Raw genomic sequence first — 22,556 nt, 5'->3', positions numbered from 1 at the left:
GCTGCAGCATCTGGCAATGAGAATGTTCAGCCTCCACCATTAGCTTATAAGAAATGGGGTTTGCAAGATGTGGATACGATTGTTGACCATGCTAGTATTGGTAAGCATTTCTGTTTAATTTCAAGTATTTAAAAAAATGGAATTAATGTTTTTGTGCAGTTAAATTCTGGTGGAGAGCACTTAGTGATACTGGTAGGATAGAAATATGTGATGAGAGAAGGCTGTCATAGTGAATGATCTCATTAACCACTATCCAAAATATATTTTACTTTCTTGTCTAGTCTGATTGAGTCTTCCCTCTTACAGCTGTAGCTGTTTTGTTCTTTGTTGCTTGGTAAGAAACAGCTGAGACCAGGTCAGGTGCAATTATTTTCATTTCTGTCAAGTGAAGGAACTGTCTGGCAGACAGGTTAAGACTGGTGTGGCTCTTTCCCTAGTCTAGCACATAAGGAAAATTAAATTTGAGATGGTTCCTTTCCAAAAAGGACAAATTGGCTCATAGGCTTTCAAAGACTTTTACCCTTCAGGAATTTGCACAAACCTTAGTTCTTGTCAGAGAGGCAGACCTGAGGGACAGTAGGCTTAGTTTCTCCTCCACCCTTTCTACAAAAGCAGCTAAGAGGTCAGAAGCCTGCTGTAAGGTCAGATAAAGTGAGTTTGGTATGTGTATTTTTGCTGCTGAACTCTGCTGAATTTTTTTTCTTCTAAACAAACCAGATGTGCTTTATAATTAACCCAAGTCCATTAGGTTATTTCTGCCATGTTGTTTGGCATTTCTGTGGTTAAAGCTGTTCCTCTTCCCTTCCCTAAGTGCTGGCTGGTCAGTCAAGAAGGCAGGAATATATTTATGCTTTTAGAGCAATGGCATGCCTCTATTCTGACTGTGTAAGACATTCACTTTAATGTTTTTGTTAGGCATCATGACACTGTGTCCTTTTGATCAAATGAAGACTGCCTCCAATATAGGAGGATATAATGCAGCTATAAAAAACAGTCCACCTGCCATGTCCCAGTATGTTACTGTTGGAGCCAATCCTTTCACTGGGTTCTTTTTTGCCCTGGAGGTATGTACTGCAAAGCTGACTTGCTGAAATTTTGAATAATTAATCTTATTTTTTTCTGTATGAGTATTTCTGAAGTATTGTTATGTATTTTGCAGTCTTAAAGCTATACTTTCTGAGCTGAAAGCTATTCTGCAATTGAGTCCAGTGTAAGAACTGTTTCTTAGCTTTCTAAAGGCCTTGTTCCTTCATTTCAGGGTGGTTCACAGCTGTCTATTTCTTGACTTTCTAAATACTTTATTCCTGTATTTTAGGGTAGCTCACAGCCACTGTTGTCTCATGTTGCCTTAGCAGTTGCAAGCAAACTGACTTCAGCATTATTTAATGCTGCCAGGTAATTTTTTTTTTTTTTTTTTTTTTTTTTTTGTTAGTAGTAGCTGCATAATATTCTGAATTTTTTGGGACCATTAGTGTAATTCTTATGTTCTTCTGTTGCAAGTGGCTGGCTTGGTTGGAAGAGCAAACATGAAGAAGAACCTGTCCAAAAACAGAAACCAAAAGTGGAACCTGCAACCCCATTGGCAGTGAGGTAAGTTGTTTTTCACAGTCAGTTGCTTTGAATGTCTTGTGTTTTAAATTATTTAAATTATTTTGAAAAGTATAATTGAAGAACGTGTGACTTTAATGGTAGTTTGCAGGTAGTTAGTTTTAAGATTTGTTTCATTTCAGTTTATTGTTCTGGACAAATAATTATTCATCTTTCCATTGCAGTGTGTGCGTTCATTGTTACTGTACAGTCACTGCCTGGCAGTGCATGACAAGGCAATCACTTATCCTACCTTCTGAACTTTGCTTTTTCACTAGGACTTAAGTAGAGCTATGATATATCTTAGTAGACAGAACAAGAACTTTTTTCATTATTTGCTCTTAATTTTACCCATACTTTCTGCTACCTTAAAAAAAAATGTTAATCCTTAGAAAAAAATCTAGCTATTTCAGAAGAAAAGGATGTGTCTAGTAGCTTTGCTTGGTTATTATATTTTTAGGTTTGGACTTCCTGACTCCCGGCGCCACGGTGAAAGGATATGTCTCTCTCCATGTAACACTTTGGCTGCAGTAACAGATGAATTTGGAAGGGTTATTTTGCTGGATGTTACACGAGGACTCGCAGTTCGCATGTGGAAAGGTATGGTAGTGATGTTAGTATAGCAACTAATATTCTTCAAAACACTGGGAGCTTCTTATGTTCAGACTTAGAATTCCAAGAATTTTAGTACATTGCTTCATTACAAACCAAAGTCAGGTGTAATATAAAGTCCATAAAGGTATTGTTGTAAATCCCTGGAATACTTATATGACCTGGTCTGTTTGGTTTGCATTTTTTTTGGAAGAGCTTTAGCTCTATTCTCCAAGGTTCTTTCTCTTGATAAGCTCTAGAACCCTCTAATTCTGCAGAGAAGATAAACTTCGAAAAATCAGTGAGAAGACATACAGCTTGTTAGAATCTCATTTCATCATGAGGGCTGCACAGCAAAGGACTCCTCAATTTCTTCCATTGGTGTAATGTCCTGAGTACTGACCTGATGAGTTGTGGGTTTTTTTATATCTTCTTCAGAAAAATTTGTTCCTCCCCAGAGCTTTGCCAAAGGCCGTGTTTGGCCACTCTCTGGTGGGCCCTGTTCCAAGTCAATGGACCAGAGTTCTTTACAGTATCAGGAGTTGTACAATTTGAAACAAAGCTCAAGATTACATCTTGATGTGCTAATCCTCTTAATTTCTGCACACTAATGACCTTCTGTGTATTACAAAGGGTACCGTGATGCAGAAGTTGGTTGGATACAGACAGTAGAGGACCTTCAGGAGAGGGAAACAGAGAAGATGGATTCTTCTCCTTTTGGAAATGCACAGGGTCCAAGCAGGGTAGCTCAGTTCCTTGTGATCTATGCTCCAAGAAGAGGCATTCTGGAAGTGTGGAGCACGCAGCAAGGACCTCGGGTTGGAGCCTTCAACGTGGGGAAATACTGCAGGTAAGAAACAGGTAGCAGGTAGGCATGGTGGCTGTGCTGCTGCAATAAAGTGATATATAGCTATGCCAGAAATAAAAGTGCTAGTGGTGCTGGCAAGCACTTCCTGTGCTGCCCAGTGTTTCCACTGAATGCAGCTTGTTCTAGAGGTGGGGACTTTGTTGTATTTCATCACTCTATGGTCTTTTCTGATAAAGGTGTTCTTAAAGCTTTGCTTCATAAAAATTGTTGCTTCTTTATTTTGTTTGTGGACAGGGAAGGTGGCTAATTTTGGCCATTTTTTAAAATTTCAGGTTGCTGTATCCTGGTTATAAAATAATGGGTCTAAACAATGTGACCAGTCAGGGATGGCAGCCCCAGACTTACCAGATCTGCCTTGTTGATCCAGTCTCTGGAAGTGTAAAAACTGTCCATGTACCTTTCCATTTATCACTGAGGTAAGGACTTTTTATGCTCTATATAAGTAAATTAATTTCATTGTTATTGGAAACAGGTGGAGACAGCAATTCTGGTGTTCCTTTTAAAGCTGAATAGTACTCTGCAGTAGTCTCATTGGTTTGTATGGATTAGCATTATTCATTACTGGGATGTTACCTTAAAATAGCATAAGTAATTTAAAAAACACAGTTTTATTGAATCATTACTTACAGCTCTTCACTCATACAATTAAAAATTCTTTCCCTTCAGTGATAAAAAGAGTGAACGAGCAAAGGATATGCATCTAGTGAAGAAGTTAAATGCTTTACTCAAAGCTAAAACCTCAGATCCAGGTAGGTTCTCTTGTATAATTTCTTAAGATTGTGTTATCAAGGAGTTCATGGATTATCTGTATTGTAAGTGTGCAACCACCAGTATGATTGCAGTGCATTCTGACAGCTGTATGTGCCATGAGCTGTGATATTTAAGTAGCTGGGGGTTTCTGTTATTTTGTTTAATTTTCCTCAAGTTTATTTTGGCAGCTTCTGCAACAGTTTCTTCATCTTTGACATGAGCTTATATGCACCTTAATTGTGATGCAGGTTGACTTGCTCTTCAGAAGGCATTTAATGAATATGAATTGAAATTGTGATTGTCTTTGTTTGCAGATTTAATTGAAGCTGAAGCAAAGGAATTAATACTTGACATCAAATATCCTGCTACAAAAAAACAGGTGAACATTTAGAGTATAGTTTAATTTTAGAAGAAAAGTACTGCATTATCAGAGTGCCAAATCTTTCAAAATAAGTTATTTTTTTCCTAGAATTACTTGAAGCAAATGATTGAGCTGTTTAGGGTTTCTGTGTGTTTTTATCTGGGTAGGTTTTTTATAACATATTGACTAGGATTAACTTTGACTTGTCACTTCTCCAAGGCATTGTCTATGAATAATAAAAAGAGAGAAGACCTTTCTGTAGGAACAAATTATGCCACAGGTTTATGTGAAGGTGAAATACAGATGAAAAATCATGGTCACAGATGTGCTATTGTTCGCTTAACTTGCATGTTTTTTGCAATGAGATTAAGTGAATGTTTAATTCTCTTGACTATCTGCTTAACAGGCTTTGGAAAGTATATTGACAAGTGAACGTATACCACTTTCATCTCTCACAAACATCACTCAGACATTAATGGATAATTTAAAAAAACAGGGTAGGTGGATATCTGTTTTCAAATATAGAGAGGCATTTGCACTTTGTCTGCAGTGCTGTAAGACTATTGTAGAAATATACTGTTCCAGGTTTGGTCTGCTTAATTTCTGTGCTAAATATCACAGGATGTTGGTTTTCTGTGTCTTTATTTAATGCAGACTACAAATAGCTTGCTAGTAAGTATACTTGGCTAAGCTTGCTGTGTGCCTAGAAACTTGTGATTGTATTTTGTAAAAAACCCACCAAAACAAACCCAGCAATGACTGCTCTGGGAAGTAAAAGCTTCCTTTAGAAAGAAGGTTCGTAGGCTTTTGCCTGTAGATGTTTTGAATTATTCTGTCTCCAAAGAAGGAAGGGAGGATGTGGCATGATCTGTGGATTTTAATGTGCTTGAAGCACAAAATCTTTATCACTGAGAATCTGAGCTGTGACCACATCTAGTATCTTTTTTTTGGTAAATTTTGCTGAAATGCACCAAACGCTTCGTGTTTTAGTAGAGATTTCAGAGCTTATGTCAGGAAATGCCATTGCCAATTCGAAATCTTGTTGCTGAAAATCAAAGAAATTTCTCTTTCATTTTTATCAGTGGTAGTTCCTTTTTATGTATTTCTTGAAGTAAATAGAGGAGATTGAGACCTTCACACATGCAGTTCTCTACCTGAATTCTCTACCTCATTCTAAATCAATAGTATTATCCATTTCTGTTAGAACTCCTAAAACATCCAAAGAAAAACAGAAATGTGACTTTTGATTCTGAAGGGAGATTCTCAGAGTATTGTATTTTGTATGTGTTTGTGCACTTTTCATCATTAATCTCTTGTCAAACATAACATTATTTCCCCACAGTCACAATATAAAGCAAATTTGACTGATGGTCCAGCCTTCTAGTTTTACAAGACTAGTGTTATATTCTTCTACTTCTGTCTAGTAGGTAATTAAAAAAATTATAAAATTATAAAAATAAAGAATTATTTAAAAAGATAATATAAAGCAGATACTGGGCTCTGTGAATGCTGTGGTTGTGAATTCAAGGTCAAGTGGTTCTGTGACAAGCTCTCTGTGTTTTCTCTTTTTTTGTAGGATTTTAATAGCAATATATCAAAAGTATTTAAGGGTTTTTAAGTGAAAATCATATTTAGAAGCAGCTTGAGGCAAAAATTATGTTTTCAGAGGAATCTTTTGTATAGAATAGTTATTTTAGGGTCTCTCAAAAAAGCTTTCTTTAAAGACGAATAAGTTGGAATAAAAAGGTTTTTTTGGACATATTGTTGTTAGTTTCCTATACTGAATTGTAACTGGAGTTGAATGTTGATAGATACATGACATTTCTGAGATGAGGATGGCAAAAATACAGAAGTCAGTGTCTTACAAAGGTGAAAATTAATGCAAATAATTATCAAGCCTTCTTCAGATGAGAGGAATATGCTTAAAGTGTTGTCAGAATGCATAAAATATAGTTTGTTATTCTTGATGAAGGAAAATAGGAGCTGTATTTCAATTTTTGACAATCTCTGGTTTGGCCTTAAACCAGCTGAAGACAATAGATTTCTTTGTTCAGTTCCACATTGTCAACTTCCAGTTTTAAAAGAAGCCTGATAGCTTTCTTTAATACCTCTTGTAAAAATAATTCTTATTTTATGCTGCTCTGAATTGAATATGATCATTGCAAACAGCAATGCTTCAAAAATTACAGTGAGCTTCTGAAATCCTTCAGTCCTGTGTGTGTGTTTCACTATTCCAGGCTACATCTTCAAGTTCAAATGTAGTTTTATTTCTCCTCAGAGCTGGAGTGTGTGGACGAAGGACTGCTGCAGTTCTGTGCAAATAAGTTAAAGCTGCTACATCTTTATGAACTGGTTAGCAAACTGAATTCCCAGAGCATACAGAAAGAGACTTCACCTTCAGATAATGTGAGTAAATTCCAAATTCAGTTGTCTTTTAAATTCAAGAGATGATTTAAGCATGAAAATATGTTTTTAAAGCCTCAGATAAAATATGTTGGTAAACAAGTGACCCATTTTTGTGGCCTGCAGCTTTTTATGAATTAATTGTATTATAAACAATTCCCTCCAGCCTTATATAAATGTCTGGTAATTCATCTACTAATATTCTTTAGGAGACACATAAAGTTGAAATGCAAGTGAAAAGAAAACCAGTCTCCTGTTTCCAGTCCCTTATTCAAACTATGTAGCATGTTCTTAACTTTGGTTCTGGAGGGATATTTTGGGCCCTGTAGAAGTTACAAATTTTGATGCTTGCATATTAGCATAATTTGGCTTGCTTTTGCTATAATTTATAAAGCTGCTAATATATTTACAAAACCATTCTGAAATTTAATAGGCTTGTTTACTTGATGGATGATTGTTATGCTAAGGGCAGAATCTAAAAATGGGTAATACATCTGTACTGGTCCTTAAAAAGGAAGCTAGACAAGCTCTTCATTTGAGCAATGTGAATGACTGATTTGGAGATTATTTGGCCCTTATTAAAGACATTTTCAATGTTTGAAATGGAATATCTTGACTCTTCTGACTTTTAAAATTTTTACTGTGTTTTGAAAACCATCTGCTTGTATAAGTCTTGTGAGATGAGATTTTTTTTTTTTTGCTTTTAAGGACTTGGCTAAACTGCTTCGTCTTGAACAAAAAGATTTTCATAGGCTTGAAACTTTACTGGAGAACTACAAGAAAGAAAATACTCAAACTACCACTCAGCTGACTGATAAGAAGGATGATGTGTTGTCTGTGAAAATGTTTTTAGAATATCTGGAATATGAAAAGGATATGATTACTGTAAAAAATATGGAAGATGAAGAATATGTGGCTTTAGGTAAGAGCTGTTGAGCTCTGTCACATTACTTATTCTAATCTAAGATGGTATAAATATTTTAGCCTTAATTTGAGGGCCTTAGCAACCTGTCTTGCCTTGAAGTAGTATGTAACTGCTTCTTTTAGACTCTTACGTTTAGCTGGAGGACAAGTCTTTATACATGAATGAATATTAATACAAGTTAACTGTATCTGTGAATACAATTACCCTGAAGCCCTGAATCACTGCTCATCCATTTATTAACACCACTAAATTGGGCAGTGGTAACTGGATACTTCAGAGAGCAGCTGTATCCTGCTGTTTCTTTCATGGTCACAGCTTCCTAAGAGTTGAGTCAATGGCAGGACTGACTTTAGCCTCAGAGATGGGGGAGCCGACCAAAGGCAGCACAAGTCCATTAGGTGAGGCAACAAGGACCCCTAACTTGTGGAGTTGGGGTTTTCAACAAGGTCCCTCTAAAATGTCCATTAATTTAATTTACTCCGTGGCTGTCTCTCATACGTAGTAGTCCTCTAGGACAGGAGAAGAGCTGTGTGGTGTTAGATTGTTGCATGCTGAAACCAGTTCTGGTTCCATCACTGCTGTGCTGTTATAACATCACTGCACTTTGCCAGGTACATCAAAATTAAATTGTCATTAATCTGTGTATTTTTTATTGTAATACCATTGATATGGCATATAGCATGTGTAGTAGTGATGCCATACAGTATACCAATTAACATACAATTCAAATCATTGGCTGTTCTCACCCAGAATCAAATCCCCTTGAGGTGCACATCAGACTTCCCCAAGTGCATCCAGGTCCCTTAGCAAAAGCAGTTCCAAAAATGGGTTTGCTGTTGCCTGAGGCAGGAATAACATAAACTCTGTTCCCCAGCATATTTTAATCCCTTTCTTTTGTGTGGTAGAGCTTTGATTGGGCAGGGATATTTGATTGGCAGATCCCATAGTGCCAATGGTTGCCAACCAACCAAGTGACCATAGCTGCCTCTGGATCCCAATGTTTGAATGTCCCAGCACCCACTGCATTCCATGTAGCCTTTAAAAGCCCTTTGCATCTTTCAATCTTTCCAATGGCTTGCTTCACCCTGTTCTGTGCAGTCTTGATCAGTCCACTTGCCTGGGTGACATATAATGTATTCCTTAAAGGGAATTTTTTGGTTACTGCCTTGTTTACAAATTCTTCCTCTTCTTCCTTCCTGAGTAGTGACCACCTCATTCTCCTGCAATCATTCTGGCCCTGCTGTGGAGTAGCCTGCCTCATCCACCTTCTTCTCCCATTCCTCCTACCGAGTGAGCTGACTTTCACTTCCAGTATTTCTTCTTGTGTAGAGTTGTCAGTGATTCAGTGTCAGGTTGGTTCTCTAGCTCAGCCAGGTTGCTGGGCTCAGAGTAGCCACAGTGCCTGTCACTCTGCCATCAGATCTAGAGGCCTTCTCTTCCCTTTGGCTATACCAAGCAGTGTTGAGTAGAATGACTGTAATTTGGCTGGAGAAAGGTGAGGTGGAGGACGAAGGCATTTCCCTCAGGATGGGCCCTTGGAGGAGCAAAGGTGTAATTGCGAATCGTTGCCACTGCGCGGCGCCCAGGGGCCGGAGCTGGTGGCAGGGCTGAGGCCAAACGCAGATCAGTGTCAGAGATGTTATCGTTACACAGTACCTGATAACCCAACCCACCCCCCCAGGGGTGATAGAGCACAACAGAGAATGTTTACAGCCGTTTACACGCCACTTAACATGGTCTGGCAGCAAATCCATCGGCATTGTGACCATCAACTATCGAAGTAATGTAATGAATGCTTGTTACAAATTTTGTTTTAACGTGCTCTGGTCAGATCTGTCATTATCTCAACCCTCTGTGCCTCTTGTTGGGCATCAAAAAAGACTGTTGTGGTTTAACCTGGCAGGCAGGTGAACACCAGATGATCCTGAATATAGCTTGTTCTTTTGTATTGCACTCACTGGGACCTGATCAATAGATTGCCTTTTGTCTAAGTGTAAGGAGAAGGATCCTGGTTTTAGATACCGTTCATCATGTCAACTAATTCTTGCTTCAGGCAGCTTTTTCTTCTGGAAGTGCTTGTGTGGGGAGAGTTCCACAGAGGAAGTGTGCCGTGCACTGGAATCAGCAGGTTTTAGCCCACAAACGTTGTTGGTAAGGTGTTTATTACAAAACCTTGATTTGTATTTTGAAAACAAAACATTGAAAGGAAAATTTCTCCATGTTGACCTTTAGATTACTGCTGTATTCAGGCTGTGTTCAAGTACCCTCATATTCACTTCTTTAGTTGCTCATATTTACATTTTCCTGCTAAGCGAGATCACAGAAAAAAAAAGAAGGAAATATTCTAATGGAGAATGTAGGTATTCTAGTGAGAATGTCTAGGATATTCATTAAGGACTACAAGCGTTGTAAAATTTTTAACCACACTAGTAACTCCTAAAGTTTGCCAAGTTGAGCCTTCCAAAGGGAGTGTTTTCTAGAGTATCTTCCTAATTAAATGTCCTGATTCTATTACTTAATTTCAGTATCTGTCATAGAGTGCATTGTGCTGTATATTTTTAACTTACTGTGTTAAAATAATGGTTCTTGGATGCAACATTTTTACTCTGTGACACAAAACTTGTTTCAGAAACTATTTGCATTAGGTGTGTTGCAATATTAGACTTTTATTTTACTGCTTCAATTCCATATTCTCTTTTTTTACAGTCACTCCTTCTCAATTTATGGCTTTCCAAGGAAAAAGATATTCTAGACAAACCAGATTCTGTCAGTTGCCTTCACACTATGCTGTCACTTCTGAGCAAAATGAAAGGTGAGATGTGCATTTAAAAGGCAAAGGCAACTGTTATTATTAGAAATTTACTACTCTGACAAGCCTCTATTATCACTTTGGATTTTCCCCACTCACAAATTATGCAGCTAAACTTTATGCTGCATGTTCATGGACTAACTAATCATGCCATGTTTTCACTCTCACTCTGTAGTAAATTGACACAACTCCTATTTGGCACCAGAATGTGGCTGTCCAGCTTGCTTTCCTCACATTTTTTGAATGTATAGTCCCATCTCTTTAATTTATGCTGTCTGGCTCTTAGACATCCTTTACTGCTACTTTAGCAGCATTTGTAACTTGAGTACTTTATAAAGTCAGTTTGCCATAATTTGGGGTAGGTTGTACATATGAACAAATGCTGATTCTCCTACCTCACATACAACTGCTGTGGATAAATCTGTGCCAGGTTCCCTTATTGTCTGCTTCACCATAGAGCAGCATGATCAGCTTGAAATGGGAAGTGTGAATAAGCTTCTGCTGCTGTCTGAGTAAATTAATGCTGCTGAACACAAGGTAGCCTGAAGGGAGACAGCTTGAGTGCATTGAATGTGTGTGGCATCTTGAAATCATAAATGGATCTGTCTGCATTGTGAAGTGTAACATCCCTTAGATCTTCTAAGCATGTAGCAGGTTTGCTGCCTAGTGATTCAGATCTATTGTCTGCATATTTGCTGCAAATGAGTGTTGAGAATGAGTAGTTCACATTCTGTTTTAAACTTGAGTTACAATCCAGAACTCGTGTGCTAAATCTCTGGGAAATGATCATGTAGAGCAATCAGAAGTTGCCCTTCATGTGCAGGCTGTGTTCACAAGTGCTGGTGTCAGGGGTGGTCGCTCCTGCGCGGTGCCCCAGGCTGAGTTGGCCGCTCTCCCTTTGCCCGCAGTCGCTATAGACGAGTCGTGGGACACGCAGTCCGTGTCCCCCTGGTGGCAGCAGATGCGCACGGCCTGCGTTCAGTCCCAGAACAACGCGGCTGCCCTGCTGTCCGCTCACGTGGGGCACTCTGTGACCGCACAGATCATCGACAGCCTGAACGAGAAAAAGGTAACTCATCCCACCCTCCCCTTCGCCTCTCGTTACTGTGTCACTTCTGTGCAACTGCCCTGGTAACAGTAACACCACCATTATTGGCCTCATTCCAGCCCGGGCACGAGCCTGACATCCTGCAAGCCTGAAAATTTGCGCTCAGATTTGAAGAGCATTATGCTGAGATGGATATGTCAAGATTATTTACTAAATGTATTTAAATATGAAAACTGTACATTGAGTTTCTCTTTCGATAGCAAAGGATGTTGACAAACTTAAAGCCTACATACTTTCCACATAAATTTGAGAAGGGTGAATTTGGATGTTAAACATGTTTAATATAGTTATGATTTATTTTTTTTTAAGTATGCTGTTGAATTTTTGTTACTATCCCTTCTTAACATGATGGATGCTTGGTTTTCTTGGCAATAAATACCTTTACCAAATTGGGATTAAGGCTGTGAAACTGCATACAGCATTGCAATTAAATGTGGAAAACATGTTTCCATTTCCAAATGGGATCCGGTAGATGTGTCTGAACAGATTAGATGGGATGTAGGTGATGTTCTTGAACCAGGGCATGGTTTGGCTAGGAAGGCAATTTAAAGATGGTCTGATTTCAGCCCCTGCTGCCATGAGCAGGGACACCTCCCTCTAGACCAGATTGCTCAAGAGCATCATTATCCTGGCTTTGAACACCTCCAAAGAAGGGACATCCACAACTTCCCTGGTCAACCTGTGTCTACCGCCCTCATGGTGAAGAATTTCTTCCTAATAGCCAGTCTAAACCTCCTTTTTCATCTTTAAAGCTATTCCCCCTTGTCCAATCACTACCTGCTCTTGTAAAAAGTCTTTTCCCCATAGACCCCTTTTAGGGACTGGAAGGTTGCAGTAAGGGCACCCTGGAGCCTTTTCTCCTCCTGGTTGAGCAATTCCAAGTCTCTCAACCTGTGTTCATAGGAGAGGTGCTCCAGCCCTCTAATTGTGTCTGCCTTATGATTTTTAACTAGAGCACCGGGAAGTGTTTTAGTATATTTGCACACTCACCTTAACTATTGCAATTCTGTTTATCAAAATTGACAGTGTTGCAAAATAGAGATGTTGATACATTGCACCATATTATCCTTTACCTACAAGCCCTCTTTGTCCCTTTTTTCTTCTTTTCTGCTTTAAAAAGTAACAGATTTATTTCCTTCAAAATTTCCCTTCATAAATCCATGTATCTTCCCCCCACTTTTTTCCCCTACCAATCTGGAAAGATTCTTGTGCTTCCTGGCAGAGCATTTGCTGATAAACATGAGAATCATCAAAATAATGCACTGTCATGTGGTGTGATCCAATATTTCTGAGTACATGATATATATTTTTTAATATGATAGGAAATGGAAATGTAGGAAATGTAGGTGGTTTAATCATATATTTGGGGAAGGTGTATATAGGGGAGGATTTAAAATTAAATACTTTTAAGGGATTCTAACCCACTTTCCAGATAAATGTGAACTTAAAAATGGGACTGTAAATCATCCTTCAGGTCCTTTTATTTTGCTTTAGGCTTTTATTTAAGGATCTGTGTAACTTGTGAGCAGTGGGGGTATTACTTTATCTTTACATTATAGTTAATGCATACTTTGAAATAAATTATTCTTTAGAATGCAGTAGCTCTTGGGATATAGCTTTGAATTTTAATGCTATGCATTTTTAATGAACAAAATTGTGGTGCTTTAAAATGAACAGACCTAAACCACTTCATATCTTCTGTTAGTTTTCCCAAATAACTGTAGGTTCAGACACGGAATCCTGGGAAGCACTTTCCCTTGATACTGAATATTGGAAACTTCTGCTGAAACAGTTAGAGGATTGCCTGATACTTCAAACACTACTGCATAGCAAAGTGACCAAAAGGACAAAAAGAGTTTCCTCACTCCAGACTGAGCCTTTGGGCAGACTGTCTGTTAAGAAATTGCTTGAAGCTGGAAAAGGTACATTTTTATTTTCTTGGAGAGATTGTTGATTTTCTTTCTGATAGACTTCTGAGTCATCCTTACCTATTTAATGGTGTACTCTGTGCTGGAAATTGGCTGGATACCATTCTTAATTTAAAAACCAATGCAAATCATGTAGAACAGTGCTTTAAAATTGTTAAAAGCTATTACTGTAAAGACTGCATTGTAAGCTTCTGACCAGTTGATTAGGAAGTTTTTGCCTATATGTAATTAAAGGTAGTAGTAAAAACCCCTGTATTGTCTCTTGTCCTTAGATTGTGAACCATAAATAATCTGCAATGCATTGACTCTACCTCATGCTTCTCTTTTCAACACCCTAGGAGGTATTGCTGACACTGTAGCAAAGTGGGTATTTAGGCAAGGCTTCAGTCCAATTATACTGAACGTGGCCCAGTACAAAAACAATACAGACAGTTCTGAAGAATCTGTAGAAACGCATAATAATCTCTTTCTTGAGGAACCAGAAGAAGCTACGGGCTTGGAAAGAATCCTGGGTAAGAAAATAATGTAAATTTTTCAAATTATAAAAGTCTGCAGGGACTGTTGTTGCAAAGTAGCAGAAATTTTAGTGGGAAGAGGTCTGTCTTCTGACTTCAGATTTTGTTTTTCTAGAGCTGCTGCAAGTAGCGTATCAGCAATTTCCATGTAGTCTCGAAGTGGATGTACTCCATGCACATTGCTCTTGGGAATGTGTAGTGCGGTGGAATAAGGACCCAGAGGTAAGAAAATGTCTTTTGCAGGGAATAATGGTTAAGACCAACTTGATAGAAGCAGTTTCACAAGCTTCTGGTAGCTCATCAAAGCATGAATTAATAAGTCTGACTTTTAAAGCAGTTACTAGTGCAATTTTTCTATGGTAAGTGGCAAGTGGAAATTGACTTGACAAAATGAGAGTATGTCCTGAGGCACTTCACCAGGCCAGGACTGTATGTTTCAAAGCTATCAGATTCTCATTGCTGGGAGTGTGGAAACTGGGTTCCCTTTGAAAAAGGTTTCAATACTCCTAAGTAGAGGTGTACTTTTTTCTGTTCTAAATATGCTTAAACAAATCACAGAAATACTAAATTTTTTAGACTAGAACCAATTCTGTTGTGGGAGGAAAGAGTCAAAGTTCTCAGATTCCCTGGCCATTGCTGGGAGTTGTCATAAGAAAAAAAATAATCTTTTTTTTCTCTGCTGTCCTATAGTTTCTCTAATGGAAAGTGTTGTCATAAGTTCAGATGATGTTAAGAGTTAAATAAGCACGTCTTAGAGCAGTGCCACATAACTTGATGTAGAATAGAAGATTCCTCTGAGATTTATTAAAAATTTACTCCATCATTGCAAAATTGAGTAAAAATTACTCTATCAGAAATGGATTTTGTATTTGAAAAATGACTGTAGTCAGTGGAGGTGCCTTTCAGCAAAGAGTGTGTTAACAGTACTTATACTAAAAAGCCCCTGAAATTACAATTGGTTTCATGATAACTGAAACAAAATTTGTCATGCACATGTGTTTGTCACATACTGGTAGAAAAGATTGCAACAGCAGAACAACTTACAAGCTTTATAACTGTCAAAGTAGAAGCTTTAAGATAATCTACCTGAGCCCTTAAAGAATTAATAACTTACATTTAAAGCAAGTTTTGGATAATGTATTAACTTGTACTTTTATTTATTTTTTTCCATAAGGAAGCATGTTTTCTCAATAGGTCTATAGATCATCTAAGATGCATCATTAATGCTCACATTCAGCATGGTAAGTACAAAATTCTTTGTAAAAGTTATCTTTGCTGAAATTGTAAAACAGAATGGATGTTGACTAAAATAAATGATTGCTGTTCATAATAGTGATGGCCATTTTGTCTTAAAACCACCCCAAAACTTTCTGCTGACATCCACGCTTCTCTCTTCCATGGTGAAATTGAGCTTCCATCACAATTGTAACAAGTTAGGTAAAACTGATGTGTTTAACAAAAAGCATGTTAAAATAAAACTTCTCTGAAACTATTTTTATTTGTATTTAAGTAGTGAAACATTAATTGTGGTGAATTACTTGCATTCCTTGATACTCTGTTTTAATGAAGGTGATGACCATTTTCTTTTTTGTAGACTATTTATCTATGCAGTTAAGGTACTCTCTTGCTGTGTACTTAAAATGTTTAACCCAGTCTACATAATATCAGATTTATAACAGATAATTAATTGCACTTATGACTGTATTTGATCACCAGTGTAGTCTCCTCCTGAGAAATCTAAACTCCAAATATAAAGCGATGAGGATAACTCAAAATTCCTTCTTGTTTTGTTCACCATCTTGTAAGATCCCTTTTCTATTCACCTGGAGTTTACAAGTCTTTGATTATTCCAGGTATTGCTCTGATGATGTGGAATACATTCATAGTGAAAAAGCTTTCTTCTGCCACATATCTTATGGACAAGGTGAGTGCAGTGCCTTGAGGCTGTTTCATTACTAACTGAAAAGTGAAACCAGTATTGATAAACAATTCCATTTTGGTTTTTTGTTTTAAAAAAGTATTTGGATTATCTTTGATTTAACTATACAAATCACCATTGTTTATTTGTCTTATTATGTAGCTAAGTTTTGGAAGTGGTGATGGAATGCATGTTTTAAAATATCAAATATTTTAAATTATTAACTAGAGGCAGCTGATCAACACTGGGTAATGTGTTCTAAAGACTTAAGTGACATTTTTAGCTTGTAATTGCTAAATAAGAAATACTTGTGAAACAGTTTGAAACTATCTGTGTGTGCATATATAAAATTTTGTTAGAAAACAATAAATATCTTAAAGTGCCAGTGCCTGTTTCATGGTAAGTTAATACCAAGGATCTACCACAAGTCCAGATTTCATGAACTCTTGCTTTGCAAAATGCAGAAGATTTTGTGGATGTTGTTGAGCACTTTTAACTATTGCTACTATTGTAAATTAACTTTTATTCTAGCATGTAGCTTGTCTGCTTTGGATTTGAGCAGTCTTTTGTTCCCTGCTAAGCTTCAGGTTTTTTCATGCTTGTAACTATGCAGTGGGGCTTTTTACTGGAAGACAGTTTAGGAAGAGTGCTCCTAGTAAGTGAATAGTGACTTAAAGGATAAAACTCCAACATAAAGCCTGCAAGAACTTGCTCTCTTGTCTTCTTCTCCTTCTCCTTTGCTTCTCTCATTTTCTGCCTTTGCTTTTTGTTTAGCTGTCTAAGAACTGGAGAATATCCTCTTCCCTGTTCCTTTCAGCAAGTAGGCTTAGTTATGTGCAGTTGTAGCAGGTGTTGCTTCTGCAAAAACCCTTTTCCAGTTTTCCTGCATGCATTGATGGAAAAACTTCACCATAACTGTTCTACCTGAGGTAATTCCTGCAGAAGAGAAGAAGAAGAGAAAGGTTTTTATTAACTGGTTTCTTCCCAATATCATGCCTGGTGTTACAGCTTTAGTTCTGCATTCTAGAAATTACTGGAAATTTCTTAGGTGTCTCTCAGATTTGAATGAGGACCTTGGGGCCTTATTTCTAATCCTAGGCTTTAAGAAAGATGAACTAAATATGGGCATCAGTGATGTTCATTCCTTTACAATCTGTATTAAGTCTTTTGTTGAAAGCAAGATTTGCGATGTGCTGCGTCATGTAGCTGTAATTGAGCTATTGTCTCATTTTATATTGGGAAAATAGTAATAAAAGGTTAAAATGTGGTTAACAGATGTCATAATGAAAATTCAGTTGAGATACATTTTACCTTTTTTTGTAAAAACAGGTTGGAAAAGCTCCAAAGGACAGATTATGCAGACGGGCAAGTAATACTACTTTTGTCTAAGTGGGAAGAAATAATTAGAAATGCCTTAAATTTAATACTGGTTTGTGAGTTATTTTTGAAAGTTTAAAAAAAAATAATTGTAAATGTAGCCCTAGAGAAAATGTTACAAATTTTAAAATGTATAAATTAATTTTTATCTGAAAAAGCAGATTAGATCAGTAATATAACCTCAAATATTATAGAGGGTAGGCTTGAGACTCTGATGACAAATTACTATTATTTTTCATGCATAATGTCATTAGTTAAAACTTTTCTGGAAGACAACGGATATAGCCACAAAATTAAATTTACTAGGTGGCATTACTTGATTCAGTTGTTATTGGAGATCCAGTATTATAAATAGCTATATTTACTTTATTCCAAATTTTCCTGTTAACTCTTTGTTGTACTTCAGTATTTGTTTACATATAAATATAACAGGTTAAGAAACTGAGCTGAACTGTGTATTTTATGTCAACAACTGTCTTCTCAAACAAAAAGAGCTAATAAAAGCCTGTTTTAATTCCAGCTGAAACAATTTAAATCTTACTGTTTGTTACCAGGACGTAGGGATGAGTGACACAGCAATGACAGCTTTTCTTGGCTGCTGTTCAGAACTTCTGCAAACGTTGCTAGAGGTAAATTTTTATTTTTCCCATTGAAAGCAAGGAACTGAAGACTGTGGTTATACTAATTTCTGTACTTTTTAATGTGACAGCAGAGCAGGCCAGTGTAGGTGTTTGGTGTGTGACTGCTGTGGTGTGTTGCTTGGCAGGCAGACGTGAGCAGTGATGAGATGCAGGCCCCTGTGCTGGACACTGAGGACGCCTGGCTGTCGGTGGAGGGCCCGGTGTCCATCGTGGAGCTGGCCCTGGAGCAGAAGCGCATCCACTACCCGCTGGTGGAGCACCAGTTCGTGCTCTGCACCGTCCTCTACGCCATCATGAGGCTCTCCCTCAAGGCTGTGAAGCCACTCTCACTGTTTGACAGCAAGGTATAGTTCTGAAAGCAGATAGTCAAATATTGCTTTAATTAATACTCCCTTCCTCTTGGTATCTGGGGTATTTGCTTGCTTTCCCACTTTAAGCAGCTCCTGTGTGATTTTATGAAAACCTTTAGTCCACTGTGGTGCATTAATGAAATTGTCAGCAGAATTCAGGCAGAGACTCAAACCTAGTGAGCTTCCTTATGAATAAAATATTAGTGACCTCAGCTGCATGAAGATCAGCTCTTTAATTATTAGCTGGCCTGAAAATACTACATGGTCAGGACACTGGATGACAGGTTTTTCTGGTTGCTTTGAGAAGTGCCAGACCAGTGGAAACCTAAATATTTTAAGGTCAGAAATGTTGTTGTCAGAATGTTGTCAGAAGGGTTGTATCCATTATTGCTGATGATTATTTCAGAATTCCCAGCATCTCAAAAAGAAAAAACAATTCTTTATTTAACCCATATAAACCACTTTAAAAAGTCACTGCATTTAAAATGCAGCATATTACAATCAGAGCTTGATCCTGATACCAGAAATTGAGCTTTCCTCCTCCTGTCATAACCACACTTCGATTCTAAGAGAATTTAAACACAGAGCACTGGTGTAGACTGTGGTTTAATTCCTGCTGTGGAGAAAATAATTTAGTGCTGTAACACTGTTCAGATTTTTTCTAAATGATTTACTGGAATTTTATAAATGCAGAATATTACTTTCCTTTTGATGCAGGCACTTGTCTGCAAGCTCTCATCAAGCATTTGAGTCTGATTTTAGTATTTTACCACAGGTCAAATTCCACTGGTTTTGTTTTATTTTTTTTTTTTTTGTTTATCTGTTAGCAGAAAGCATTATACTACCTTTTGTCATTTAAGGGTGCATATCATGTTTTGAGTAAAGTCAGATCCTATTCCTGTGTCTCCATTCTTTTGCATACAACTATTACTATTAGCCGTTTTCTTTTTGCTTTCACTTACCAAGGTCTCAATTTGCTCTGTGAGCAAATGGAAGATGCGGTACAAAATAAATCTAAGAAGTAAGTGGGCTGCTTACTATTGGATCAGAGTGGATTTGTTTATTACCCTGTTTCCCTGAGATCTGTCTTTGGTTCTCAATTTTAGGGCAAAAATGCATTTTTCAAAGACCTTACATCAATTCAGCTGCTACCTAGTGGGGATATAGATCCAAACATGTTATCCATACGACAGCAGGTAGGCAGAAGTTTTGTACTGAAAATTCTTAAACTTCTGAAGTTACAGATAACCCTGAGGTAACCTGTGATTTTTGCTTCAAAGTTCTTGCTCAAAGTTGTGAGTGCAGCAGTTCAAACACTGTGTTCATCACAGAAGGACAGAGAAGTCTCAGAAGAGGAATATTTTCCTTTTGAGAAGGGGAAGAACTGGCCAACTTTGGCTGCAGACCTGGCTCAGTATCTTCAGGTCTCTGAGGATCTGGTCAGAAGGCATTATGTCTGTGAACTGTACAGTTATGGGATGGATCATCTGGGTGAAGAGGTAGGAATAGCTTTTAACATTTTTCAACACTGCCATGTATTCTGCTAAAATTACTTTTCGCTTACTTAAGATGCCTGGAAGGATTAGGCAGGATTTATTGAGCTAAAAAAAAATCCCCAGGCTAAAAAAGTCAGTAACTCTAAAAGTACCTTTTCAGGACTAATAATTATCTTTATCTTTCCATTTTCCCAGTAAGAATCTGTTTATTGCAACTAGTGGAAATGTGATAGGGAGTTACATTAATGATATAACTAGCATGGCCTTTTTAATTTTATTATATTTGATAATTTCAGGAATTGGATTTTTTTGCTTGTAATGTCGTTTAGGAAAGGAAAAAAAAAATAGGACAAAAAAACCCTTCTCTCCCTTGATGGGGGGATTATGTTGCTGGACTGTAAAACACATCTTGTGCTCCTGCTAATCCCTGTCAAGTACAGAGGAATTCTCTGCCTTGTGCTGCTCTGAAGCTCTTATTACTGTGCTTTGTTACAGTAACACATAACACAAGAAACAGTCTCAAAGGCTATTTGTCCTTTTAGTATCAAAAACTTCCTTTTGTTACAGCTCTTCAGGCTTCCAGCTAAGTGAGCTGTCACAGTGAAACTGTGTCTAGGCCCTTGGGTTTCTCTGCTTTCAGGCCTTCGTGCAGGTGGCTGACAAAGAAGTGCTTGCATCCCAGTTGCTCATGCTGGCTGGGCAGAGACTGGCCTTCGCTCTGCTCCACGGACAGATCAAGGACGGTGTGGAATTCCTCACCAGGCTTCCTCCAACACTGAGCACTTGGCTCAAAGCTATGGTAAGTTAAGCTCCAGTTTGGAAAACTGGATTTTCTGAGGCTTCTGTACACCAAGACAGAGATTACATCTGAATGGCCCTTTCTTACTTATGGAAATAGGATTCCCCCTCCCATTTTTCCTCATGGTAATTCTGTTTTCTGGAGGGTAAAGCAGTTTTGTGGGTCAAAGTATCAGCTTGTGTTTATAAACATTAGCAGTCTGACTTATAAAGGTTCTGGAGGGCTTACCTGTGAAATGACTGAGATGCTGAGTTTGTTGTTTCACACAGGACCCCCAGGAAATCCAGAATGTGGAAGTGCCAATTGCAACAACAGCCAGGCTGGTGAGCAAGGTGATCGAGCACCTGCCCGAGAACCACGGGCAATACAGCCTGGCCCTCAACCTCATCGAGGCTGTCGAGGCCATCCCAGCCTGAGCACTTGTGCAGCAGAGCAGGCTCTTACACAGAGCCTGAACCTGATGGGAAGAAAATTCCGTGGGGCTCTGGTTAAGCCACAGAAAGAACAATGCTCCCCCATCCCAGAATTTCAGAAGGTAATTTTAAATTGGAGTATATTTTAAAATCTGCACTAGTAAGGATATATTTAGTTTCTAGTACACTTGTCAGTATCTGAACTGCTTTGTTATTTATTTCTGACTTGAGTGCTTTATGCAGTTGTTTAAATTGGGTATATTTGACAGCAGTTTTAGTCTCTTGACACAATCACATCTTGTGAAATTCTGTATTTCATGCTGGCAGTAACTGCTGCACTTTCAATGTTCCATGTATGATTTGTTTTCCAAAAGCAACTTTAGAATTAGACCCAAGAAGAACTTCAGTCTCTGAAGTTACCATGTAAAGCCAAAACTGCTTTTTCTGAAGCTCGAGCTGGTGTTGGGCTCATGCCTTGTAACTGCATTATGTGACAATGACAACTGCACTTGATGTAGCATGAAACGTGCTGGGGCCTTAGGCAAAGGGAGATCAGCCTGGGAAGGAGAACCCAACTCTCCAGACATGAGTAGGGACAATTTTTAGTCCAGCTCTCCCCATGCTGTCTCTGGGGTGCTGGGCTTCAACTACAACTGGACTTACATCCCTTTCCAGTATTATTAAGCTCTGCTGAGTTTAAGTAGGTCAAGGAATGTCTTACTGTAAGGTTGTTCCTCCATCTTATCACTGTAGGAGATGTAGTATGCTATGAATCTCTGCACATGTTAACTTGTAGTCAAAAATGCTTAAAAAGTTGATCCAACTTCTCTGAAGATTGACAGTACTGAGTACTTTAGCCTTAAAACCCCTACTTTATTGATGGTACCTACAGGGAATCCTATAGTATCTTCACTATTGGAATGGTGTTGAACATGGTTATCTGGCATTGGTGACTCCTGTTCACTACTTGTCTGAAGGAAGCCAGGAGAGAAAAATGAAATTGGTGTAAACCTCTTGTCTGTCAGCTGAAATTACCAGCTCCATCCTGTAACCTGCTCCTCCTGCATTATATGTAAGAAACATTTGTAATATTCTGCCTTGCTGGAGACAGAATTTCAAATTGTGTCTTATCTTTCTGAAGTATGTGCTGCTGTCATCAAAGGGTTTGACTTGCCCCCTCAAAAGGCAATGCAGGTGGCTTGTTCTGCAGCCCCAGGTCCTGATCACTGCACTCCAAGGCTGATGGTGAAGGATTCTTGCTTTGATACTGGATGTTTGCCTTCCTACAGATGAAGCAAATAGTCAGACTTCCAATAAAATTCCCTGGTCTATGTTCTGTTGTACTTCTCTACTGACTTCCATAACTGAGGTTAAAAATGAGCTGTGAAGGAGAAATGGAAGAGGCAATATCATACAGGTGCCATGACCACCTTCCCTGACAGCACCTCACACTTCTGCAGAAATGAGTGAGCTTGAGATTTGGTCATCATGGAACATGAGGGAAGCCGAGTGTTCCTTAGCTGCATTCCATTCCTCTATCCTGGTACAGCTGTGTAAAGGAATTCACTCTAACTGAGCATCATGTCAGAGCTGACACACTACACCAATCAAATCTGTAATGTATTGTAAGTAATACTCTGTATATAGTGCTATTTTGTGTTTAATTTGCTGTGGATTTGTGTAAATTGATTAAATAAAATTTGAGGTTTCATTGTGT

General features: G+C 38.1%; 1 protein-coding gene across 3 annotated transcripts in view; it reads left to right on the top strand.

The window, feature by feature from the left end:
- Positions 1-22,550, top strand: part of RAB3GAP2 (RAB3 GTPase activating non-catalytic protein subunit 2) — a 39,840-nt gene extending 17,290 nt beyond the window's left edge. For 2 of the 3 annotated variants that reach the window (XM_056486240.1, XM_056486239.1), the window contains exons 9-35: positions 2-100; positions 916-1,064; positions 1,316-1,395; positions 1,501-1,590; positions 2,048-2,187; positions 2,812-3,028; positions 3,319-3,462; positions 3,713-3,795; positions 4,111-4,175; positions 4,564-4,654; positions 6,436-6,563; positions 7,269-7,482; positions 9,539-9,636; positions 10,192-10,297; positions 11,203-11,363; positions 13,108-13,324; positions 13,669-13,842; positions 13,961-14,067; positions 15,020-15,086; positions 15,699-15,769; positions 17,093-17,128; positions 17,695-17,769; positions 17,907-18,125; positions 19,238-19,327; positions 19,412-19,630; positions 20,268-20,426; positions 20,696-22,550. In XM_056486240.1, coding sequence (XP_056342215.1) covers positions 2-100; positions 916-1,064; positions 1,316-1,395; positions 1,501-1,590; positions 2,048-2,187; positions 2,812-3,028; positions 3,319-3,462; positions 3,713-3,795; positions 4,111-4,175; positions 4,564-4,654; positions 6,436-6,563; positions 7,269-7,482; positions 9,539-9,636; positions 10,192-10,297; positions 11,203-11,363; positions 13,108-13,324; positions 13,669-13,842; positions 13,961-14,067; positions 15,020-15,086; positions 15,699-15,769; positions 17,093-17,128; positions 17,695-17,769; positions 17,907-18,125; positions 19,238-19,327; positions 19,412-19,630; positions 20,268-20,426; positions 20,696-20,842 — 3,446 coding nt within the window. In that variant the 3' untranslated portion in view covers positions 20,843-22,550. The remainder of the gene's footprint in view (position 1; positions 101-915; positions 1,065-1,315; positions 1,396-1,500; positions 1,591-2,047; positions 2,188-2,811; positions 3,029-3,318; positions 3,463-3,712; positions 3,796-4,110; positions 4,176-4,563; positions 4,655-6,435; positions 6,564-7,268; positions 7,483-9,538; positions 9,637-10,191; positions 10,298-11,202; positions 11,364-13,107; positions 13,325-13,668; positions 13,843-13,960; positions 14,068-15,019; positions 15,087-15,698; positions 15,770-17,092; positions 17,129-17,694; positions 17,770-17,906; positions 18,126-19,237; positions 19,328-19,411; positions 19,631-20,267; positions 20,427-20,695) is intronic. The other variant, XM_056486241.1, reaches the window with a different exon arrangement.
- Positions 22,551-22,556: the final 6 nt, after the last annotated feature.

The sequence above is a fragment of the Oenanthe melanoleuca genome, chromosome 3, assembly GCF_029582105.1.
Source record: "Oenanthe melanoleuca isolate GR-GAL-2019-014 chromosome 3, OMel1.0, whole genome shotgun sequence".
Lineage (NCBI taxonomy): Eukaryota > Metazoa > Chordata > Aves > Passeriformes > Muscicapidae > Oenanthe > Oenanthe melanoleuca.
This window is presented reverse-complemented; position numbering and strand designations above follow the sequence as displayed.